General features: G+C 40.8%; 2 protein-coding genes across 2 annotated transcripts; both read right to left on the reverse strand.

The window, feature by feature from the left end:
• Positions 1 to 5,347: 5,347 nt before the first annotated feature.
• Positions 5,348 to 9,889, reverse strand: LOC121603935 (CD209 antigen-like). The gene is made up of 7 exons (XM_041933257.1): positions 9,732 to 9,889; positions 9,378 to 9,510; positions 8,107 to 8,205; positions 7,208 to 8,002; positions 6,835 to 6,977; positions 6,397 to 6,506; positions 5,348 to 6,274 (listed from the first exon to the last, which is right to left on the reverse strand). Exons 2-7 carry the CDS (start codon positions 9,481 to 9,483, stop codon positions 6,136 to 6,138), a joined length of 1,392 nt encoding a protein of 463 aa, XP_041789191.1. The 5' UTR covers positions 9,484 to 9,510; positions 9,732 to 9,889; the 3' UTR covers positions 5,348 to 6,135.
• Positions 9,890 to 14,412: 4,523 nt separating this feature from the next.
• LOC121604664 (N-acetylaspartate synthetase-like) lies at positions 14,413 to 17,229 on the reverse strand. The gene is made up of 3 exons (XM_041934242.1): positions 17,010 to 17,229; positions 16,468 to 16,632; positions 14,413 to 15,246 (listed from the first exon to the last, which is right to left on the reverse strand). The coding sequence occupies exons 1-3, from the start codon at positions 17,227 to 17,229 to the stop codon at positions 14,813 to 14,815; spliced, it is 819 nt and encodes a 272-aa protein (XP_041790176.1). The 3' UTR covers positions 14,413 to 14,812.
• Positions 17,230 to 20,805: the final 3,576 nt, after the last annotated feature.

A 20,805-nucleotide genomic window follows, 5' to 3' on the forward strand; every position in this document is an offset into this window, starting at 1 on the left:
TCTTTTCTCTGACACCTGTATTCTGGCAGGTACCTCACACATTCATCCAGCTGCCCACACTCTCAAAAAAGTGATTCAGGTGTAAAGAACAAACAGGTATTTTCTTGTCAGTCACAGCTACTTTTTCTGTGTCTTGGGGAAATTTCAGGCTTAGCGTCTTTGTGCCAGATCTATTCCCAGCCATTTAAGGGGATAGTAGCATTGCAGCTGTGAGGTGACCACTCTGTGAAGGAAGCTTGACGTTGGCGCTTTCATTTCCTTCTAAGCTCCTTTTCTTCGGTTTTTAAAGACTTGTGGTCTTCAGTGTCCCACTTGCCAGCTTTTCGCAGTCTCCAGCACTCACTTTCCAGACTTGTCCCTGGGAAGAAAAGTTTTAACTGTTTAATAATCTTTTCCACAGAATATCACAGTCAGTATTGAGAGATTGAAAGAAAGCAGCTGTCAGGCTGACGGGACTGATGGCATCGCTCCGATCTTTGACAGCACCTGCCTGAGGCATGGCTGTATGAATCAACAGGAAGAGACCAACACATGTACAGGATGCTACATTTTGCTCTGCATGGATTAGTTACACAAAGGTTCTGATGAATATCAGCTCACTCATCACACACATGCTGCTACAAATGTCATATTTTAGTATATGATACAATGTTTTCTGAGGATATTTGTCAAGTCTGAGAGAATAAGTACAGTTGAAGTCATTTTGGTCTGGGCTGATAGATGCCTAATTTTGAACAGAATGCTCATGTTACAAGCTGGAGTGTGGAGTTTGAAAGACATGGACAAATACCAGTTTAGCAGGAGCATGGGCTAACAAAGAAGGGATTACTGAACGGAGCCCCTTGAGCCCCCTTATCCAGAGGCTATGAGTGACTACTATGAGCATTTCTTGGTGGAAAGTCAAAGGATGAGTAGAGATGCACCAATAAAGTTTTTATTCTTATTGTTTAGTATTGAGCATCTGCTGATAAGGAGTCTGATCTAATTTTTATTCAGTCATTTTGTGGTTTTGCTCATATTTTGCCATGCTACCATGGCTCTGTGGAAGGCAATGTTGTTCTTTCAGATGGTCTGTTTGCCAGTCTTACTTTGGTTTGTAAACTACTTTGGTCAAGACTGACATGTCACGCATAACTGACTGACTCATAACATGTCCATGGTAGGATCAAGTGTTTGTGAAGCTTTACTGCATCTGAGTTAAAACTAAACTACATCTTTACTTCTCTGTCTCTCTCTACTAAATTCACTTGTCATACAAAACAAAACCTAACCATTCTTAATAATGCAATAGTCATTATCATATATATATTATTTGTATATATGATATAAAATATATTTTAAGAAATATATTATCAAAAGTTAGAATGTTTTTTGCCACTACAGCATGGTTGACATGTTATGGATTTTTAAAAAGCATGCAATATAACCTCTCACCTGTGTGTCTGGTTGAAGATATCAGCTTACTGCACTGATCGTTCAGCACTGTTGAGACAGAGATAATGTACTCTGTGTCTGGCTCTAAATCAGAGAATATCTTGTAATGGTTTGGTGTGTATTGCTTGCAGCTCTTTGGTCGATTTCAAGGACAGAGCTGGAGCCTCTGAATGTCCTTTTGTTCAGCGCTGAGGGGCTGGCAAGACAGCAGCAAAACATGAACACACTGCAGTGAAAGGAACATGAAAGGTCTTGGCATCTCTAATATTAAATGTGAAAATAGATGTCGTGACATTTAAAACGCCATACTCACCTTCAGTGGCCAGGTTGGGGTTTTGTTTTTTTTTTCAATTTTATGAACATCTTTAATGACTAAGCAACCCTCTGACTTCATATCTAATATACTCTGATGCTCTTAGGCCTCTGAAGTCCCTTTCAGCATCCATGGCGACAGTCACAAAGCCAGCTCCCCTGGCAGGAACTTGTTGTTACCAGGAGGGGGCATCACTGGCAAACATAAGACACCACAAGAAATCATTTGTGTCACTTGTCCAGTCATTCAAACCCACATATCTGCTACACACTCAGCTCTCCCTGCCTCCTGTCAATGTTTTTTGAAGTCAGAAATTTCAGGGAGAATGGCTTTGACAATTCCACACGCTGAAAAACAATTCAGTTAATTTCTTATAATTAATATTTTGAGCTTGTGTGTCTGTCTCAAGTCATTAGAAAGCAATTTTAGAAGTGATTTTAGCCTCCATTTTCAATAAAACCACTGTATCACACATTTATTTATCTGATTTTAAATGACAGATGAATAATCAGAAGTGTTCGACGAGAATGTGGATTCTGTCTCTGGATAGTCTTGACTGAGAATGAAAGACAAATGAAGACCCCAGATGATTTTCCATGCATCTCAAAAATGTGTGATTGGAAGCTACGATAACAAACTGTAATGTCACCTTAAGGTGACTGCAAAGATGAGTACGTTATTTTAGAGGCTTGACGTGGAGTTGGTAAAAACACAGAAAATTGCTGCAGTTTAATGTCAAGAATGCAAAACATTGTTGTGTTCAGCATGACACTGGAACTCTGGTTGTAATAATGTGTTTTTTTTATGTAAAGTGAACACATATTATGAATTTTAAGTTGACTATGTGTCATATTAACATAAAAACACTGAGTACATATTCTTACAACCTTTTTTTATTTCAATCAACTGTTAAAAGTACACAATGTATATGTTGTTAATTGGTCATGAACCAATTAGGCTATATAGGCGTTAAATTTGAGTCAAATTAACTTAAAAATCTAAACTTGCTGACTTATCATTAAACATTATGTCAACCTGAGGGATGAGTGTTATGAGTGTCTTATGTTGTGGATCAGTTGGGGTTTACAGTTTACTTCAGTCCAAAACTACTATCAGCAGAATGTACTTTAGAATAAAAGAAAAGTACTCACTGTGTGAAATGGCTTGTTACAAAGGAGGATTCATCAGCCAAATAAAGATTTTTGCAAATTGCCAACTTTAAGATTGTCTCTATTAATGGACATTTAGTCACATATAAAGCCCCATTAATAAGTATTATTGAAGCCATTAGTGTTCAGTCTGTTGGTGGGAAGTATTTCATTTTTGTAGTTCGAAGGTTTTTTGAGTGTAAAATCTGAATCTGCAAAGAAATTGTAACTATACTGTACTGGTCTAATGAGGGCAGTGCATTCAAAATACAATATTTCACTATTACAAATAGTGGAGTACCATATAATGGAAATTCTGCATAGTATAAGTACCTTAAAACTGTACCAAAGGACATTACATGAGGAGGTGTACTTAGTTACTTAAGATTTATGCCAGACATCTACAAGTTATATCAGCAGTGATATTTTCATCTTAGCCCTGCATTACAACCACCATCTGTGTGCAGTGAGGGATCAGCGGGGAACATCAGAAACCTGCGTGCACTACTGAGACAGCACATGGCCTCTCCACGATCAGCAGAGGAGTCATAAGTCTGACAAGATTTATGACGACATCTTTCCAGCAGTGAGTTGTAGACCACCATGTACAACATGTGACCATATTACTGAGCTGTCTAAAAGTCCCATGGGAATTGGAAGTCAAAGAAGTTTGGAACAAATATGCCCATTTAAAATAGAAATCTACACGGTAAAAATGATAAAGCAGACAGAGAGCCAGAGACAGATGTAGGACCTCAGAAAGGGTGAAGGAATGACAGCTAACATGGAATGAGACTGACAAACAGGTCTAATTAAACAACATGACTGTATAACTAGTATAATGAACAATGTCAATCTGGGGCAGAGAGAAGGAATGCATCATCAAAATCAAAGCAAAAGAGACCAAGATATTGTGACTTTCAGTCTCTAATATTGGTGAAAAAAAAATAATAATAAAAATTGGATCCTACATTTCCCATAATGCAACACACTAGTATGTTCATCTTCCTGCCTCCCCTGCCTCCAAAATACCCACTTCTTTCAAACCCCACGCCCGCAGTTTGTTTGACTTTCTTCAAAAAGGCTCAAGCTCATGACAGAATGAAAGTGATCTTCCTGCTTAAAACGAGCGGAGTGGCCCTTTAATTCATTAACAGATTAATAGACGACACCGTGGAAACATTAGGATTATCACTCTTACTTACAAGTTGCTTGTTTAACGTCTTCACTTGAATGGGTTGTTAATCTCATTTATTTTACTACAGTTACTGTAATGGATAATGATTATTTCAAATACATTCGGTTTGTGTGGGCGAATGTTCATTATAAATTGTTTCTTGATAGACTTCTGTGCACAGTAGGTGACACACTTGACTCTGTCTCTCCGAAAGGACCGAGAGAGGAAGATACTGGAAGGAACGCCTGCAGCCCTGAGAGAAAATGAGAAATGAGAACACACTCTTCCTCAAATGCAAAGGCGTTGTGGAGAGAAAAATCTGAGAAAAATTGACAGCAACAACGGCAAAATGTCTGTTCATTATGCCCTGACGAGTAAGACGAGATGAAACATTTGGCTCTGTCTAAGGGAGATCACAGTAGTCATCTCAAAGCACTGCATGTTTTCCTTTTTACCAACCATTTATCTGCAAGGGCAAGTATCTTGTATCTGTATCTTTGTCATTGGGTTATTTCCTTTTCAGGAAAGCAACACAAGCTACTCCTGTTCAGACTTGCGATTAGCTTGCCTTGCTCCATTAGCATAGCTCTGTTTTGTTCCTCACCAAGCCAGGAAAATGTCTGGTTACTGAGCAGCTTAAAGCAATAATCACCAGTTAGTCACTAACTGTTTAGCTGTAGTTTGGTGCAGCGCAGGTGGTGTGGTTTCATCAGAGAGGAGTTGGTGGTAACTCTCTGTGGGTTCATCACCACCACCTTTATACCGCACCCTCAGTTAAACAACCAGAGTTAAGCCACTGGAGCTGGAAAAAGCACTATTTTCAGGCTGTGTTAAGTTTCTCTTTGAGATACTAGAAGTAAATGCATCGGCCTAAAGAGGATCATCAAACCTCCTCAGGTTTGTTGTCATGTCACCAGAGTAAAGAACAGACGGAGGTCTGTGTGAGGAAATGGTTTGAAAAATGAATAATGACGGCTGTTCAGCGCCTAATGGAAAAGGACTTCAGCTGAAGCACTGTGGGCAGTGTTTCAGGAAATGATAAGAGGTCTGGTGCATCAGTCAAAAGCAGCAAAACACGTGGCATATGCCACACAAAGGCAAAGTGTTAGCTAACCTAAATATGAATAAGGCAGACATTACAGACCAATATTTCTTAATGGCATCCCATAATGTGGATCATTTTAGCAGCCTCAAAAAGCTATTTCTCAATTTTATACTGTTTAGTGTTAACATCATACTTAGGCAACAGTATTCTCTCTATTTTCCGCTACTGACAACAGCAGACAGTGTTTGGCAGACAAGGGAATTTCCTTTATTTTAAATCACTCATGAATCAATATATATCAATATTGGTTTTGAGACTACAAAATAAGCAAGAAATGTTTTAAGTGCAACGTAAGCAGCTTTTATCCACGTGTCAAATTAAATAGCTAAAGCACAGATTTAATGGTTGTTAATACACATTGGATGATGCATGATACAGTAGTTGCTGCGTCAGTGAGAACATTCACACTGGCTTGACTCCCGGCCACACAGGGGGCCAGAACTGAACTAACTTTACTAACATTAGTTACCAAAGAGGACTCGTTTCACTTCCACCAGGTTTGCCTCTGTTTCAGCTGCCGGGTGGCTGCAGGCAGACCATTTCAGCAAGCTCAGCCTCCACCCAGCCGCTCCATTGCTAGATCAGCAGGAACTGATTAATAAGCACAGCTATTGACAAATGCTTAAATGTGGGTACACTGGAAAATCAATCGTCATCCTTTAGAATTTAGTTTTAACACTAACTTAATTGTTTCTACAGTATGTGCAGATACTCAACCAGATTGGTTCCATATCACTGCGACAGTGACTTCCTAATACATTACTTATCACAACAATACATTTCCGGCTTTAGCTGTTAGCAATGCTGTGTGCCATGGTGTGTAAATTGATCTCATAATATTGATTTTTAAGCAAACAGGAAGTCACTGCCAGCGGTCCCTCGTATGCGTGTTTTTGTATGACACTGATCTTACATGACGATCGTTAACCAAAGCTCTTGGCCTCTCTACACAGGTGAACTACATCTGACAGATCCAGTTTTGTTCTACGTTACAGTTCTCGTCATTCCAGCTGCCGATGTTTGTCCCGTGGTGCCAGAACTCCACACAGTCCTGGTTCCTCCCGTCAAAGCTGTTGGGCTGATCTTTGCCCCAGAACCTGCAGGACGAGGAGAGACATCCAAAATGAGAATAAACCCCGCTCTCTCATTGGGTGAACAAATTCAACACCGTCCAGAGGTTTTAGTTTGGAAATAAAAAGATTTGAGTGTGGTTTCGTACGCTGTGGTCATCCGTGTCCCATCGACCCATTTCCACTGGCCTTCTACTCCTTCATCAGTCAGTCCAATCCAGACTTCTTTGTCATTTGGATACAAGCCATTGATGAAGGTCTATGAGAGATACGTCAGATCAAAAGTTAATGCAGAGGTGTCTTACACATAAAGTTGTGTTTTACTTTATTGGCACGTCATACCCACAGTTATTGTTGGGGCGTAGCAGAACAAATAGCTTAAAGCTGCACTAATCAGCACTAATGCAGCTGTAACTACAAGTTCCAGTAGTGAACCCCTTTCTGTAAACAAAATTCTATGAAATTAAAGGATCTGTTGTTTAACAAATGCCTTTCATGTCTTGAAGAGTTATCAAAAGTATTCAAGATTTCTAACCATTAAATCATGCAGTCATGCAGATATAGAGAAATGATGCGGATAAACAAACCATTTCCTCTTGGGTTTTTATGATTGCCAGGTCTGCTCCTTTGGTTTGACAGTACTCTCTGCTCAACCTCCAGGTTTTCTTGCCAACAGAAGTGTAGTAGCACTTGTGCTGAAATTTCCTCCAGCTACTGGGGCACTTCTTATCTGAAAATGCAGTGTGTTTATTGATCACTAGTCAAACAAAGTGTTTTCAAGCATTGAGTTGGAAAGCATTATAAAGCAATGTTTGGTGGTTTTCTGTGGTAAATAAAAAAAAATGGTGGACCTTTCAGCTTTTTCCAACATAATTTTAAAAGGGGGCCACGTGCATTTTGCCCGGTGACAAGTCATTTTGCAGAATGAAGCATGTGTCACGTGTGCTTTTTGCCAGTTACCTTGGAGCGTTGCATTCAGTCTCTGAACCTCCACCTGCAGCTGGTCTATCTCAGCGGTCAGGTTGTCATTTCTCGTCTTCAGCAGGTCTCTCTCCACAGTTACGTTTGCGCAGGTGCTCTGAAGATCATTTTTTTCCTGAATCACGGACGCATAAGAAGCCCGCAGCTCATCTGTTGCTTTTACTAGCACGTCGTAGTTGGCCTGCAGAGTGTCTTTTGCTATGGTCAGGTTTTGGTGACTGCTCGCCAGCTTGTCTTTCTCACTGGAGGAGATGTTGTATCTGCCCTGCAAATGCTCTACATCCTTAATCAGGTTGTTGTAATGCAGCTGCAGCTGCTCTTTTGACCTTGTTACATTATTGTATCTGTTCTGTAAATTGTCCCTGTCTTTGGTCACTGAGTTATAGCTGGCCTGTAACTCATTTTTGCGTTTGACCACTAAATCATACTGTTTTTGTAACAGGTCCTTGGCTAAAGACAAGGCATCATTACTGGTCTGCAGCTGGTCTTGATTGGTCTTCAGCTGTTCTGTCTCTTTGTTTAGAGCATCATTACTCTCCTGCAACTGGCTTTGGCTAAGTTTAAGTTTGTTTGTTTCCTCAGTCAGTAAATTGTTGTTGGTCTGTATCTGGTTATTCCGTCGAGACAAATAATCGCATTGTTGCTGCAAGTCATTGCGTGAGGTCTCAAGATTCTTCTTTTCTCTTCGTGCTGTCCTCAGGTCGTCCTGTAGACTCTCTTTCTCTTTGCTCGCGACATTTAGCTTGTTCTGATGGTCTTTCGCTACTTTTTGGTCTGTCAGACATGAGAGATATCAGGAAATCAGTGATTTTACCACGACATTAGGCAACTTACAAAAGCGTGAATATTTGACAAAGGAAACAAAGCGGTGGACTCACAGTGGACACTCTGACCTATGGCCCCAGCCAACAGGAGAACACACAGCAGGCAGAGGCAAACTGTCGCTACCCGGAAAGGGCTGTTTCTCAAAGCATTCACTGAACGACGGCAAAAACAGAAACAGAAACTTCAAATTGATGAAGTGTTTTAAGGAACCTGTGGTTGTCTGCTTCAGCTGTACAATATTGAATGGTATTACACAACACTGACTAATGGCTAAATAGTTATCCCTGAAATACATTCTGAAGGTCTTAAAACAAGGAACCACATGTACCAACATATTTATGTGGGTATATAATTTCTATAACTTATAGAATTATGTATAATTTGTTAAACTTTTAACAAACCAGAGGACTGTCATCAGTTTTAAGATTTTTAACCTTTGGTTGAAGAATAAAATCTTATCCTGCATTATATGTAGCTTTATATTGACTTATCTAAACCACATACATCAGTGAAATTGTTAATAAAGTTAAATTGAGACAATGTTTATAGGCAAAATAATTACACAGGGATGATGTTTTTGGCAAATCCTTAGAGTCAAATATCTGACAAACTGAGATACTCATCCTATTAATTAATTAATTAACTAACATTCTACAAATCCTTAATTGCCATTAATCGTCCCTGCTCAGTGATTACTAATACAACCAGTCAACACTTTTTTTTATTGTTAATGAAAAATATTATGATGTAGACATAACTATGTTCCTCTGGAACAGTCTTCCTATAGACATCAGGGAAGCCCGTTCACTGAATATTTTCAAAAGAAAGCTAAAAACTTGTCTTCACTTTAGTCTTTACTAGCTATGACTTATGTGCTTTGCCCCCCTGATGCACTACTGCACTTCTTTTAAAATGCTGTAAATCACTTGCTTTTATGCATTCTATATTCTTACCTTTATTGTCTTATTTTTTCATTTTTTATCCTTATTATTATCAAGGGGTTTTATTCTTCATCTTATTTGACATTCATTTTTTGTCTGTTTTTATGTCCATTCTGTCTTTTCTATGTGAACTTGGTGCATGTGATTTCTTTCTTCTTGAGCTACAATTCCTGTATGAAAGGTGCTATACAAATAAAGTTTATTAATATTATATTATCATTACGTGAGCGTAACCAAAATAAAACAGCCCAGTTGTTGGCTGTGAAACCAACTGAAAAATGTTGAAAAGCTCTGTGGAGCTGAAGGGAACTTGCAGTGTTTCACTGTCTCATGCTTTATATCGTCACATCACCTTCTTCAGAATGAACTTCTTATTTTATTACCTGAATACTGGAGCTTGCCGCCATCCGTGAAAAGTTGCTTATAGCCGATTTTACTGTTCTCGATGTCCATGTTCGTCACGGTAGAGGCACGGTACTCGACGGCCATCCTTGCTTGTGCTTCATGAGCTGTTGACTTATCAGTAAAAAAAACTGTAGCATTAGCTTCTGAAATACCGAAATACCTTTAACGGGACTGAAACATTTGCATAGATTGCCAAAATGCTGAAACGTCTGCTTCTCTGTTGCTGATTGCTTAAAGAAGGTGACTTTCTAGGTTTAGTGTTTTTGTAGAGTAACACTGGATAAGAATATCAGATTTAGACCTTGAATACCATGAATGTAAATTAACCTTACCTCTGCTTGGAGAGATGATAACACAGTCGATGGAGTGGAGCAATTAAGGGATTAAAACCTAACCTATTCACTTCCTGTAACTTCACCCCACAAAAGCAGGTCTTCAACACATGCCACACTCACTTTAAATCCTTGTATGCTGTTCTTTACACATGTGGCCGGCGGGGCATTTTGGGTTGGTCAGTAGGCGGAGTGACAACCTCCCATCAACTGAGTTGATCAGAGGACTCAGTGAAGGAGTGTGAGGTTGAAATTAAACTCAGGATACTCTTGGTCATCCAAGACTGATCTCAACACTGGTGCTGCATTGTTTGTGGTGTCATTGTGACCAAAGATATTGCCTTTTTTTTCCATTTTTATCATAAACAGACAAGACGAGCTGGACTAAACACCTGCCTTCTCCAAGGTCACGAGGGCATGAAGACCACCGTTTGAGATCACGGGAAGTAAATCTGTTTGCCAGTTTCACAACATGAACCTAACATTTACATGGGCAGATATGAGGAAGAACAGATTTCACAAAACACAAAAATGCTGAGCATGGTGTTTTCATATGATCATTCTGGGAAAGAGGCCTGAGTCTAGTCTGTTACTCAAGTTTTGTTCCTGCACATTATCTGATTGAGCAAAAGACTGCATGCTGGGCTACTAAATCCACTTTGTGTAGCCTCTGTTTAATTCTATTGTGATCATAGTGAAAGCAGCACGTGTGCTAAAGTGGGAATTTGGCCACAGAAACGTGTTTTCTTTTTTCAGATTCATCTGAACTTGATGGTCATTTTTATATTATTGTTAAATAAAACGCTTCATGCACACACATAACTCTGATTGTTAAACTCTGCGTACACCCTCAGTGGCGGCTATTTTTGGAAAACATCATCAAGCTCACTTTTCTGGATCACAACAACAGTAACAGGTCTCACTGGAACAATGCAAGCTGGAGATAACATTTCAAAAGCTCTAATGGCTCCATAGCTTGTTAACAATTCAGCAACTCATGCTTAGTCAGGTTCCTGTGTGAATATCACATGCTATTGCTGGTACAGCAAATCAGCATCCCCTATATGACACAACCCGTCCTGAACATGTTGAGGGCCAGTGCCAGGAAACACACTGCTGCACGCTGTAACCTAAACCGTCACCTTGTGTTCTGTATGTCCAGTCCACCTCATTCAGCGTGTAAGGTCAGGAATGTTCTAGTGATCCACATTAATTCTGGATCACAGCGTGTTCTTATGAATTTTCATGTGTTTCTTCATGTGTCTGGCTGCAAGTAAAAACTCACAACATCTAGACAAAATTTAGCTGAACTGAATGCTGAAATGCTAGCTCACTAACCCACAGCTGCTGGGGTGCCAATATAGATCAGAAAAGACTTAGAAAGACTTAGAAAAGTTTCATTTCATTATGTGTATGCTTATGCATGTACGTGTTTCAGGAATTTTGTGGGATATCTGAATTGAACACTAGCACTTTTTCACAGCTGCAGAAGTGACTTATCTGACTTCTGAGTGAACTGAGTAACTGAGACACCACAAGTGAGTGAGTCCTGACAGAGCTGGGATCAGCTGCTACACCCTTCTATTATCTCATCCGAGCAGTTGTGTTTTCTAGATGAGTTGATAGCTCAAACAGACAACTGGCCAGGCCACAGAAAGTATTGTTCTTCACCCAGAGATGAAAACTGTTCGGTTCATTTGAATGTTACACTGATCCATGAAAGTCCTGGAGAGATTGGTCCTAGCCCAGCTGAGTCCACAGGTGAAGACATTCCTTGACCCCCTGCAGTTTGCCTATCAGCCCCATTTAGGAGTCGATGACGCTGTCATTTACCTGCTGCAACGAGCCCATATGCATATTGATGGTGGAGGAGGCACTGTAAGAATCACATTCTTTGATTTCTCCAGTGCCTTCAACACCATTCAACCTCTGCTATTGGGTGAGAAGCTGCGGGGGATGGGTGTTAACGACGCAGTGATCTCCTGGATTACTGACTACTTGACAGGCTGGCCACAGTTTGTCCGTCTGGGCAGCGGGCTGTCTGATGTGGTGGTCAGTGATACAGGAGCTCCACAGGGGAATGTGCTTTCTCCCTTCCTCTTCACCTTATACACCACTGACTTTAAGTACAACTCTGAGTCATGTCACCTGCAGACGTTCTCTGATGACTCAGCTGTTGTCGGGTGTATAAGAGAGGGAGAGGAAGGGGAGTACAGGACACTGATAGACAACTTTGTCGAGTGGTCCGAACAGAACCACCTGAGGCTGAACATCAGCAAGACCAGAGAGATGGTGATCGACTTCAGGAGGAAGAAGACGCCTTCACAGCCACTACGGATCAAAGGGGAGGTGGTGGAGGAGGTGGAGGACTACAAATACCTTGGTGTGGTGATCGACAACAGACTTGACTGGAAATCCAACACAGAGACTGTGTACAAGACGGGGATGAGCAGACTCTACTTCCTGAGGAAACTGAGATCCTTCAATGTGTGCAGCAAAATGTTGGAGATCTTCTACCAGTCTGTTGTTGCCAGCGCCATCTTCTTTGCTGTTGTTTGTTGGGGCAGCAGCATCAGAGCCAGCGACACCAACAGACTTGATAAGATCATCAAGAAGGCTGGCTCTGTACTCAGAATCAGACTTGAGTCTTTTGAGACTGTGGTGGAGAGGAGGATGCTGAATAAACTGCTATCCATCATGGACAATGATCAGCACCCTCTCCATCACACAGTGGACAGACAGCGGAGCACCTTCTCCCACAGGCTGCTACAGCTCCGCTGTCGAAGGGACAGATACAGGAAATCTTTCCTGCCACATGCCATTACACTGTACAATAACAGCTGAAAATAATAATAATAATACAATACTTCTTATCACTACTGTTTGCTTTCGATATTTTATTATTATGTATATAATTTTTTACTGCTTGCTATTTCGATATTTTATTATATATAGTTTGTTCTTACAGTCACGGTACACTTAATTTTCACTGCCATTTGCTTTTGATATTCTTATTTTGATATTCATTTGCATTTGATATTCCTTTTGTGCAATACTTTTTACTACTGTTTACTATCTGGCTATTTTATTATTTTGTTATGTATATAATCTTTTTACTGCTCGCTATTTTTATATTTTTATTATGTATAGTTTGTTCTTTATAGTCTTATTTTCACTTATTTCACTGTGTGTAATGCTGCTGCTGCACTGCAATTTCCCAGCTTGAGATAAATAAAGTATATCTATCTATCTATCTATCTATCTATCTATCTATCCTGCAGCCTTTATGAATATGAGCCATCAAATTAACCAGCTGTTTAAAGGGGCACACCACCAATTTTAAACATGACCATTAGTTTACTCATCACAATGGGTACAGTACTACTCACCATGCAGAACAATTGTACAATGGTTTTTGTGGTTCTGGTTGGGAAATCTTGGTCCTCCGAGCCACACTGATTATGTCTTTATTTTTTGTTTCAGGCTGGAGCAGGAGAAGGGCGGAGCTGATCACCTGGCAGAGAGCGCTGAGACGCACCTGTCTCCAATTGGCTCATCACCGGCTCTTTATAAGCAGCCACCGCTCTGCCCTTGCTGCCGGATTATTTTCCCTGTATCTGTGCCTTGTACCAAAGTTCTCGTGATCGCCCGTCTCTTGCCTCGCTCCTTTGATTGAATATTTTCCACGTAGTGAGTTTTGCTTTGTGTATTCTTTTCTGTTCATTACAGTATAGTAGTACAGTAGTAGTTTTTTCTGTACCCGTCATTTTGCTTTGCCCTTTAATTTGTCACTTTGTTATTGCTTGATCTTCCGTTGATACTTTGCCCCCCGTGGCCGCTTTTAGTTGTCCTTTACCTTTTGGACTGAAAAGTTGCTGCTTGTTTTTTGTCTATTTTGGCTACAAATAAATTTCTTTTCTCGTCTCTGCATCTGGGTCCTGGCCTCGCTCCTTGTGAACACAACAGGAAGCTTTCCAAAGTTTGAGAAAAACAACCCTGATGATGTCATCACGGTTGATTATCTCTGCTTGGGTTTAAGACATGAAAGCTTTAACATGAAGCCTTTTTCATTGTACAAACATGAGCTTGAAGGCTTGAAGGAAGCGGGCATTTAGGAGGCAGAGCAGTCTAGGGAAAGATGTTTACAAGCTTCATTATGGGAAATGTAGGATGTACATTTTGTGGGGCTAGGTTACAATATCTCTGCTGCTTTGACTTGGCACTTCTGCCAGTCTCCTGTGAGTCCTCCAACTTTATAGAAATGCAATGCTATAACCGTTATTTAATCAGGTGATCTCACTGAGAAATTCTTTTTGCAAGAGAGATCAGAGCAAAGCAGATAAAAAGAGAAAACATAATGAGACAAACAAAAGCACATACATCATCAAAGAGAATCACAGACATCATTAGAGGCATTGCAAAGTAAACAGTAAATAAAAAAGCCATAGACATGTACATTAAATAGTATATACATTTATTTTTTTTATATTGAGGTATTTCAAATGTGATGTACAATGCTGAGCTTACATAATAATCAAAATATGATTAAAAGGTACTGAAATGACACACACACACACACACAAACAAACAATCACTTCCGGGGACATTACATACACTTACATTTCCTTTCCTTTTCCTTTCTCTACACATTGTGACTGAGTAAACAGATAAATGTCCCCACAACATCAATAATACATGGCTCACACACACACACACACACACATTGGTTCTCTATTCAGGTAGCCCTCATACCTAAAAAGCAAAATAGGTGCTTTCCTCGCCCGACCCATACTGTATGATCATGTTCTGATCTAGCAGCACTGTAGGATGACATAATTTGACATAATTTGTGATTTCATATGAACCTTTTCTGAGGTAAGGTTTAGGTTAGTAAAGCTACTTGATTAGGGGAAGAAACACTGTCGTCATGGTTCAAAGAAACCATAGCTGACAGAGGCAGAGCTATATGTACAGCATTGTCCTCCCACACAGGGTCAGTGGTGCAATAACAGCACTCTACTGCGTCTTTGAGAAAGACCAGTCATTATCCATGAATGCATTTCAACAGACAGCCAAGGCTGTCATTTTCCTGCTGCCGACACATCTGAACCCCCACCAAGGTCAGTGTTGTCCATTTGAAGTGTCTTGCTATTCTGAACATCAAGGCTGTAGTGATGATGGCGGACCCTGTAGAATATTCGTTCCAGTAAGGAGCACCTGGCACCAGGTGTGACGTACCCGTTGGTGACCCCCACACAGCGGAAGCCCAAACGGCGGTAGAGCTGGTGTGCGGCACGTGTGTACGCCGTGGTTCCCAAGACAACAGAGGAGCATCTGCGAGTGACAGCAAACTCCAGCACCTTTCGTCCCAGTGCCACGCCGACGCCACACCGCCGATAGCTGCGGTCAACGCACATCCGCTGCAACTCGACAGCACCTCCTGACTTCCGCTGGCCGACCGCTGCTACGACACCCACCACTTTGCCTTCCAGCACCGCTACCCACAGACAGGAGTCTGAGGTGGAGGGCAAGGACACAACATGAACACGATGAATGAAGGATGAGAAAAAAGAAACATCATGCTGTTTAAAACCTAATTCATTCAAGTCTTCTGTTTTCACAGCTACAACAGATAGCTGGCTGTCCCAACCAACCAGATCAGTCACTGACAATAGATGCACAATACCCTTTTCAGTCCTGACGTCATTACAGGTTTACTGTCGATGCGCAGGCTCAAGGGAAGTCTGAGCAGCGATGTGGTGTGAAAACTGTGATTCACAGGCACAGTCAGGTAAGAGATTATCACTGAGTGTCAATACTGGAGGAGGTGTTTAAATGAGTCTTTAGATATAAGTTGTACAAAGATCTGTGCAACTGGGCGTCCATTATCAGACACTTACCACCGCAGACTTCTGGACAGAAAAATCTTCCCAATGATATTGTGAATTGCTAACTCTCTGTGATGTTTTTTTTTTACTATTTTGAAATATTCATCAGTAACATTGAATGCCTGTATCCATCTTTACTGTGAAACACTTGGAAATAAGGAAATAACTCAAGGAATTTATCCTTCTATCCCTGAATAAATCTAGCATGTGTATTTCATAAATGTATTGCAAAGATTTAGTGTAAATGTTGTCAATAAACTGAACCAAAAAAAGAGAATTCTTTTAGAGGAGGATATGTTCTTGTCTAAGGTTGCAGCCAGTATAGACAAAATAAACCTACACTGTGTCTAAGTTTAAATCAATTTCTATCAATTTCAACGTGTATTTTCCAGCTTTTTTATGGCTGACAAGGCTTCTTTGTAAACTTTTATTGTAATAGTCAAAAAACAGATGTAATGGAAAGCATTGGCAGATGAAATGTGTTTATTTTGCCTCTGATGTATTTCAAGGCATTAATGTTTTGTGAAATAGCAACACTAAGAAACAGGATAAGATACAGAAGTTTGTAGTTTTCACTGGATACATGAATCTACAAACCTGTAATTAGTGTAAATACATTGCTTTTGCACTACATTAAACTTCAGTCTTCATTTGGGGTCCAAAATGTGCTGGAGGTATGGTTGTGCACAATTCAGAAACACTCATTACCCTTATATTATACTCAGAGGGTCATTTTTATGTATTAGTAATCAGGGAACAAAAGACAAATCAAGGCTCAGTAACAGAAGAAGATCACCTTTCAGAACTGAAATGGAAGTTGTTTGAAATGGAAATTATACAGTGCATACCCGGTGATTTCATATAAAAGCCTTCGATGTCTCCCATGTCTGTGCTCATGGCGTGCTCCAGGTAACCGTGGATCACACGTCTGCTGTAGAAGTAGCGCCCACACAGCACAATTGCAGGGAGGAGTCCTATCACCCACCAACACATGGTGATGATAAAACACACAACTGCCAGAGCAAAGATACGAGCAGATGTGTGAATGTAGCAAACATCTTGTTGTTGTTGAGGCACAATGAAGTTGAGGCCTACAGAGTTCTTCACAGTGGCAACACAAGAGAGCAATGCAACAGACACGATGTCAAATTAATTTGAACGTTATATTTTAAATAACAATAACATGAGAAAACACAAGAAATCATAACCAGAAAAGACAAAGACAAATCAAGACCTTTTCTAAAAATGTGTCTTAAAAGAAAGAAAATTTAGCCAGCTGCTGTCTGGTTGGTGTCAGTGCTCAGTGTGCTTATAATTACCACCTCACACACTTCTGTCCAAGCTGCAGAAGCAATCAGAGAAACCTGTCATTTATGTGTCTATATCTTACCTGTCATAGCAGAGTAGAGCAGGAGACTCTCACGGTGATGCCTCAAGCCTCTGAAGGCCGTGTCTGGTACCATCTCCATCAGCCCTTCAGAAAAGATCAGCTGCACAGCGGGTTTGTCCTCTGGCTCAAACTCACGCACAAGTATAGTCTGAAGTCCATTTTGAGTGTTTAGTCCTTTGTCGTGTTTTTGGACAGAATTTGTCTGTGCTCTGTCCTCCATACCAAACTTTTAAGATTCAGATTCAGGTGAGAAAGTATAGTACCCAAAGGCTTTGCAGTTGTTGTTAGACGACTTCTCCACTTGAAGGCATGCTATGCTGGATTTGACAGTTGCTGTTTGAAAACACACCGTCCAAGGTTGGCCCCTCCTCGCTGGTGCTCTGACGCTACCCACTCAGGATGAGTTGTCAGACTAAGCTGATGACCTAAGCCCCTCACCTACCCCAGCAAAAAACAATGTTTAGTAGCTACCCAGGTCAGATATGTGTGAGAAGCAGACATACGACCCCTATAAGTAGGGTTAAAAGTAGAGCAGCTCATTCTGTCAGGTAGGAAATATCTATCAGAATGGACTAGTAGAAATATGGTTTAAAGTAGAGTCGCTCATAATAAGCACCCACACATTTATCACTTATCTTCATTACTGGTCTAGCTGAGTACAGGCTTGGCTGATAAGTGGTGTCTTAGGCCACCCCCTCGGTTCAGTGATGGTCCTTCCAGTTTGACATGGATTGCTTCTTTCACTCCGTAAAGTCACACAAGATTTTTACAAGTTTGCCTGTTACGTGCCTGTTAGAGAGACATTGCAATGTTTGTTTGAACCTGTTCTGTGGCAGAAATATGTGTTGGGAGAGTTTCCCTCAGAAGTGTTATTGGCAACGGTCAGATACTCAAGTCCATTCTTTAAGGGTCACAATCCATTAAGTTATTATAAGCTGTCTATGTAACTGTAGCTAATTTCCACTTCATGTATGGTCTGACACCTGAAGCGTCATTATTTGCAGAACAGCGTCACTGTTTTGTATTCTGCTCTTGTTGTGCATACTTCAAACCATTTTATCAGCTCAAAATGGTGTACTTTGCTGGTCCAGATCCACTTCATTCATTCATCAGAAAGGAGCAAGTTCAGCTAACCGTGCAAAATTGGAGGATCTATTCCACTCGTATGGAGGAGAAAATACCACTGGATGGGAGAGAACCACGACACTCTTAAGACCACTTTAACTGTTAAGACTGAACTCTTCCACAGCACCAGCTCTATTCAACAGCATACACTTCACAGTACCGCAACTGTTAAGCATTGTCATTCAGACAGTATTCTTTGATGTTTATAACGTTGGTGATTTTTGGTTGTGTCAGATTTGTGTGAGCTGGTTTATTGTACATTTTATTGCCAGTTATTATAGTTATTGTTCGCCCTTTCAATAATTGTAAAGCAGCCTCCAGATTGAAATAAAAGAGAGAGGGAAGGAATGAAGATTACAGATTTAGTGCACTTATACATATATACATACAGTATATATACATATAAAGTATATATGTATTTAAGTGTGTGTGTGTGTGTGTGTGTATACATATATATACACTGCCCAAAAAAATAAAGGGAACACTAAAATAACACATCCTAGATCTGAATGAATGAAATATTCTTATTAAATACTTTGTTCTTAACGTAGTTGAGTGTGCTGATCACACAAAAATTATCAAAGGAAATTAAATTTATTAATCCATGGAGGTCTGGATTTGGAGTCACACTCAAAATTAAAGTGGAAAAACACACTGCAGGCTGATCCAACTTTGATGCAATGTCCTTCAAACAAGTCATAATGAGGCTCAGTAGTGTGTGTGGCCTCCACGTGCCTGTATGACCTCCCTACAATGCCTGGGCATGCTCCTGATGAGGTGGTGGATGATCTCCTGAGGGATGTCCTCCCAGATCTGGACTAAAGTATCCGCCAACTCCTGGACAGTCTGTGGTGCAACGTGGTGTTGGTGGATGGAGCGAGACATGATGTCCCAGATGTGCTCAATTGGATTCAGGTCTGGAGAACGGGCGGGCCAGTCCCCAGCATCAGTGCCTTCGTGTTGCAGGAAGTGCTGACACACTCCAGCCACATGAGGTCTAGCATTTTCTTGCATTAGGAGGAACCCAGGGCCAACCGCACCGGCATATGGTCTTACAAGGCGTCTGAGGATCTCATCTCGGTACCTAATGGCAGTCAGACTACCTCTGGCGAGCACATGGAGGGCTGTGCGGCCCCCCAAAGAAATGCCACCTCACACCATTACTGACCCACTGCCAAACCGGTCATGCTGGAGGATGTTGCAGGCAGCAGAACGCTCTCCACGGAGTCTCCAGACTCTTCACGTCTGTCACATGTGCTCAGTGTGAACCTGCTTTCATCTGTCAAGAGCACAGGGCGCCAGTGGCGAATTTGCCAATCTTGGTGTTTTCTGGTAAATGCCAAACGTCCTGCACGGTGTTGGGCTGTAAGCACAACCCCCACCTGTGGACATCGGGCCCTCATACCACCCTCACGGAGTCTGTTTCTAAACGTTTGAGCAGACACATGCACATTTGTGGCCCGCTGGAGATCATTTTGGGCAGTGCTCCTCCTGTTCCTCCCTGCACAAAGGCGGAGGTAGCGGTCCTGCTGCTGGGTTGTTGCCCTCCTACGGCCTCCTCCACGTCTCCTGATGTACTGGCCTGTCTCCTGGTAGCGCCTCCATGCCCTGGACACTACGCTGACAGACACAGCAAACCTTCTTGCCACAGCTCGCATTGATGTTCCATCCTGGATGAGATGCACTACCTGAGCCACTGTGGGTTGTAGACTCCGTCTCATGCTACCACTAGAGTGAAAGCACCGCAAGCATTTAAAAGTGACCAAAACATCAGCCAGAAAGCACAGGAACTGAGAAGTGGTCTGTGGTCACCACCTGCAGAACCACTCCTTCATTGGGGGTGTCTTGCTAATTGCCTGTAATTTCTATTTTTTTGTCTATTCCATTTGCACAACAGCATGTGAAATTGATTATCAATCAGTGTTGTTTCCTAAGTGGACAGTTTGATTTCACAGAAGTGTGATTGACTTGAAGTTACATTGTGTTGTTTAAATGTTCCCTTTATTTTTTCGAGCAGTGTGTGTGGATATATACATATATGTATGTATATATATATATACATGTAACATTCAGAATTATATCAGAATTATATGTATATACGTATATATGTATATATACATATATATATATGTACATATATATGTATATTTATATATATCCTACATTTAATATTTTCAAGGGACCCTACACTTTGTTTTATTTGCCATGGTCTTACTAAAATATTCAGCAACCTCAGACTAAATTCTGATGAAAATAATCTTTTTAGATCTGAGTGCAGCATTTGATACGATTGACCATGATATCTTAATCAATAGTCTTGAACAGTTGGTTAGTCTTTCTGTGTGTTAAACTGGTTTAAAACATACATCAAAGGGAGAAAGTTATACTCCAGATCACGTCTGAGAAACATGACATCTGTTTTGGGGTTGCAGGCAGCTGCCTCGGTCCATTACTGTCCTCACTATACATGCTGCCACTTGGTGACATCAGAGAGCACAATGTGTGTTTCAGTTTTTACGCAGATGATACACAACCGTACATCTGTGCTGAACCAAATGATGCTGCAGTTATAGACTCCATTACTAAGTGTTTTTTGGCAATAAATAAATGGATGAGCAATAATTTCTTTTTCAAGTTAAATGAGGACAAAACTATAATCATACCAGTCGGC

This window comes from Chelmon rostratus, chromosome 3 (assembly GCF_017976325.1).
Source record: "Chelmon rostratus isolate fCheRos1 chromosome 3, fCheRos1.pri, whole genome shotgun sequence".
Classification (NCBI taxonomy): Eukaryota; Metazoa; Chordata; class Actinopteri; order Chaetodontiformes; family Chaetodontidae; genus Chelmon; species Chelmon rostratus.